Source organism: Centruroides sculpturatus, unplaced genomic scaffold, assembly GCF_000671375.1.
Source record: "Centruroides sculpturatus isolate CEXI.00-Female unplaced genomic scaffold, Cexi_2.0 scaffold313, whole genome shotgun sequence".
Classification (NCBI taxonomy): domain Eukaryota; kingdom Metazoa; phylum Arthropoda; class Arachnida; order Scorpiones; family Buthidae; genus Centruroides; species Centruroides sculpturatus.
In genome coordinates, this window is record NW_019384656.1 from 314998 (window position 1) to 319219 (window position 4222).

General features: G+C 25.8%; 1 protein-coding gene across 1 annotated transcript in view; it reads right to left on the bottom strand.

Annotated features, from left to right (window-relative positions):
- Window positions 1-1784: 1784 nt before the first annotated feature.
- Window positions 1785-4222, bottom strand: part of LOC111626458 (acyl-CoA synthetase family member 3, mitochondrial-like) — a 24938-nt gene continuing 22500 nt past the window's right edge. Inside the window, exon 5 of the mRNA XM_023369834.1 lies at window positions 1785-2221. Within this exon, the coding sequence (XP_023225602.1) occupies window positions 1848-2221 (374 nt within the window). The 3' untranslated portion in view covers window positions 1785-1847. The remainder of the gene's footprint in view (window positions 2222-4222) is intronic.

Consider the following 4222-nt stretch of genomic DNA (forward strand, 5'->3'; position numbering starts at 1 on the left):
GTCAGTTTCTATTTTGAGCAGCTCAAGTTTGATTTCAATGCAGAGTGTCAGGAATTTTTCATAATTAGTTTGACACTATGTCATTTATAACATCTTTATCATCATTTACAATATCTATGCATATTTGTATACTAAGAATAAAGTATTTAATTTTAGTACTTTTGGAAAAATTATTCTCATTGAATCTTTTTTGTTTATTTTGTCCACTGCATTATTCTGTATTTCAGGCATATAATGCTCCTCAGAAGGTATAAGATAGGTAGGTAGTTTATCTTTGCACAATTCCTTTAGGTTAAAAATATTGATTTCCTCACCATTTTCAGTAATTGGGCTGCAATTTGAAAAAATTGTAGACCTATAAATTCCTACTGTTGTCCATCTGTCTGCCCGCTCATTTGTCTTTCCTTAATCTCAAGAATGGAATTAGATGAAAGACAAGATCAGATATGGAAACCTTAGAGACAGGAGGTCCCAATTAATTACTGTATATAAGTACTTCTGATGCAAGCCATAAGTCATGTTATTTCAATTCAAACATTTTCCCCTGAAAGATGTTAGGTAGATGACCAGCATGACTCTATTGTTAAAGGAAATGTATGATGTACAGGGCCATTACTAATTTGAGGTGGAGAGCATATATTTTAAATTAAATTAAAAATTGCAGCCCATCATTGTAATAATGTTTAATTTTCAGTACATGTTGACTCACCCTTCACTACTCAGTTCTTTCATTCAGCTAAATGTCAGATTGATCACTGAGGCTTGATTCTAACTAAAGAAATGTTCAAAAATCTGAAGCTATTCACATAAGACTTTTGACAGGATTACTAAATTAAATCAACTATAAAATTTTGTTATTAAAAGTATAAAATAAAATATTTAACATTAAATCATACTAGATAAAATTGAAAAATTATCTAATAAGAATGGATAACAATCAATTACCAAAATTGGCCTTAAAATATAAACTTCTCAGAGATAAATATATGGAACATGTTAAAAGTAGGCTAAGTGATCAAAAACATCTTAAGCTTAAATAGAACAAATTATAAGACAAACCAAAATTGTTCATGATAATGACAATAATGATCTGATTAGAATGTTATAAAATTTCTGGTGTTTTGTAGTGGCAATCAGAAAGCAATTTGTGATGATTTCTTCTATATAGAATGTAAAAAAAATCTATAAGTGGATTTAAAATCTGAAAGTTAATTTCCTAAAAAAAATAGACTTTATTAGAAATATAATTACAGTATTATTAATATTTTTTTAGTATTTTAAAGTTACCTAGTTACTGTAATATGGAATTTAAAATTACAATTTTATAATGCAATATTACTCTCATTTATCAAAACATTCAAATTTATACATATAAAAATTATGGTGTTTGGTAAAAAAAGCATTGAATGTTGACAATTGAGTACTGGTGGGGGGAAATCTGAAACACTGACTGCCAATTTAGTAGTATTTGCTCATACAAACCAAGGTTAAACTCTTGAATTTTCATCTTTACACTTCCATAAATTTACATGAAATTTATTAATCTTGTACAGTAAAATTACAATCTGGCATCCACTATACTCATTTACTGAAAATATGAATTTAACAATGTGATAAAATTTACACAAAATAAATTTTTGTTTTTGATTAAAATTTTTTACATTTCTAAATATGAATTTATATTTGAATAAAAAATAAATTAATTCCCCAATCAAACACTATTAAAAATTAATTTACATTTGAACATAAACCATTCATTTTTGAAAAATATTATTGATATAATTTTTAAAATTAAATTATCATCATTTATAATATCTATACATACTTGAAAACTAAAATTATAGTATTTAATTTAGTACTTTTGGAAAAATTATTCTTATTAAATCTTTTTTGTTTATTTTGCCCATTGCATTACGTTGTATTTCAGGCATACAACGCACCTCAGAAGGTATAAGATAGGAAGGTAGTTTATCTTTGCACCACTCCTTTAGGTCATAAATACTGATTTCCTCACCATTTTCAGTAACTAATACAGCTGCAACTTTCTCACCCCATGTTATATCTGGTAAACCTAAAACAGCACATTCTTTAATATTGGGATGAGTTAATAAATGGTTTTCTATATCCAAAGCACTAATTTTGTATCCTCCACTTTTAATAATGTCTACAGATGTACGTCCTAAAATCCTATATGCACCATCCTTGTAAACACTAGTATCACCTGAAAATTTTTAAAATATAATTTAATATTTTTATTATGTAGTAATATTTATTTATAATTAAGTTTATTTACAACTTACAATAAAGTATCAGTTTTAGTTTAATAAAAACAACACTAAAAAATTAAATGCTTTATGTTAAATATATATTAATTTTATATATGATTTAATATAGAGATTATTTTATGTAGTTTGATACTTTTACCATTTCAATTGTCTGGCTGACATAATTATATATAAAGCAAATTATTAATTAATGTAAATTATGTTAATTCAATTTTAGCCATAAAATTTTAGTACTGTTTTGTACTTGCTTATTATCAGTAACAATTATCAACTAAAGAACTATACCAGATGCAAAAGAAATATGAATATTGTTTCCATAAATTTGCTTGTGATTGAATAATAAAAATGTGTGTATTCTCTTATTCAAAAATTACACATATTCACATAGGAAATTTTATTTATGTTAATATTGGTAAGAAGCCCTAATAACTCATAAAATCAAATCTATTGTTTATATTTTAAGATTTAAAAATGTTATAAAAAGAGTTAGATTAGATTAGGTTATTCTACATCCAGATATAGTAATTTTTCTTAAATACAGTATTAGAAAACTATACATCAATCTTATTGAAAAATAAAATGTTGGTCTATGTTGCATCATTTCTATAAAACAGTCTGGGGAGAGATATAATCCCAGTGCACTAAATAGTTATTGCATTTTTCTTTCTTTTGGACTTTGCTTAATAAAAATTCATCGTAATTTCTTAGTATATCTCTTACATAAAGAAGAGCTACATGTTGCTCCAATGCAATCATTCTATCATTAACCATGCTTAACAGATTTAAGTCATGATCAAAAACTTTATTTTCCAGCTTCATCAATCTATGAATTATAAAATTGTCAGATCTCTTTAAATGTTTCAAAATTGGAATTATTGGATTCTAATTTTGGAACATTAAAGAGATGTGAAGATGATCTTAGTAGTAGATCAAAAATGTTTGTCTGAAAATTAAGTATATTAAAATACTGATAATTTAAGATTTTTATGGTGCATAATTATCATTTATATCAATCCAGTCTGGTGTAGAAGTTGAACTTTATACCAAGACCTTTTGCTCCAACACATGTTTATGCAAAGTAAACTTATTTTTGTTGTTTGCAGTGCAAAAAGTGATATTGTGGTAAGTTTTGATACTAATCTTTTTAATGAAATGTCTGGCATGTTCTGAAATGTCATCATACCAGATTCTGTTGCATTTGAATTGCTAAATATCTCTCCAGACAACTTTGAGTAGAAGTACTTTAATTATAATCACCCAATATAATATATAAACTGAAATGCATTTTTTATTGAGACACATTTATACAAATTTAAATATAAAAATAATATTAATCAATAAACATTAATTCTTAAGTAAAACTTTTCAGCATATAGATTTGTTGTTAACATCTAATAAAATACAAGTGTTAAAATAATTTCCTAGTGGAAGAGTTTTTCTACTAATTAAACATAAGAAATTTTATCAGAATTGCAACAACTAGCAAAAAGAGACTTGTTTATTTCTAATGTAGCAGAAGCAAACATACTGTAATATTCTTTTGTATAACATTTAACTTTTGTGAATGATTTTTTGTTTTATTCAATGTAAATTAAATGTTTGTTTTGAAATAACAACTAGTGATGTAACGAATATTCGGTTACTATTCAGTATTCGGCCTATTTTTCACTATTCGGCCGAATACCGAATACCTAAAAACAGGAGTAATAAATAACAAAAACACAGTAAATTAATCATTTTGGTATTTAGATTTAATGTTATCGAGTTAGTGTTGTTTGTTTATATTTATTTATAACTTGTAACATGCACAAAATAAAAAAGAAAATAATATTAGTCACATGTATTCACAATTTATAATTACAAAGATCAGCACACGTACACACCTATCGTTGGAGAATCCTCGCACATCTGAGGGTCTGACCCTGCCTATCCTTCTT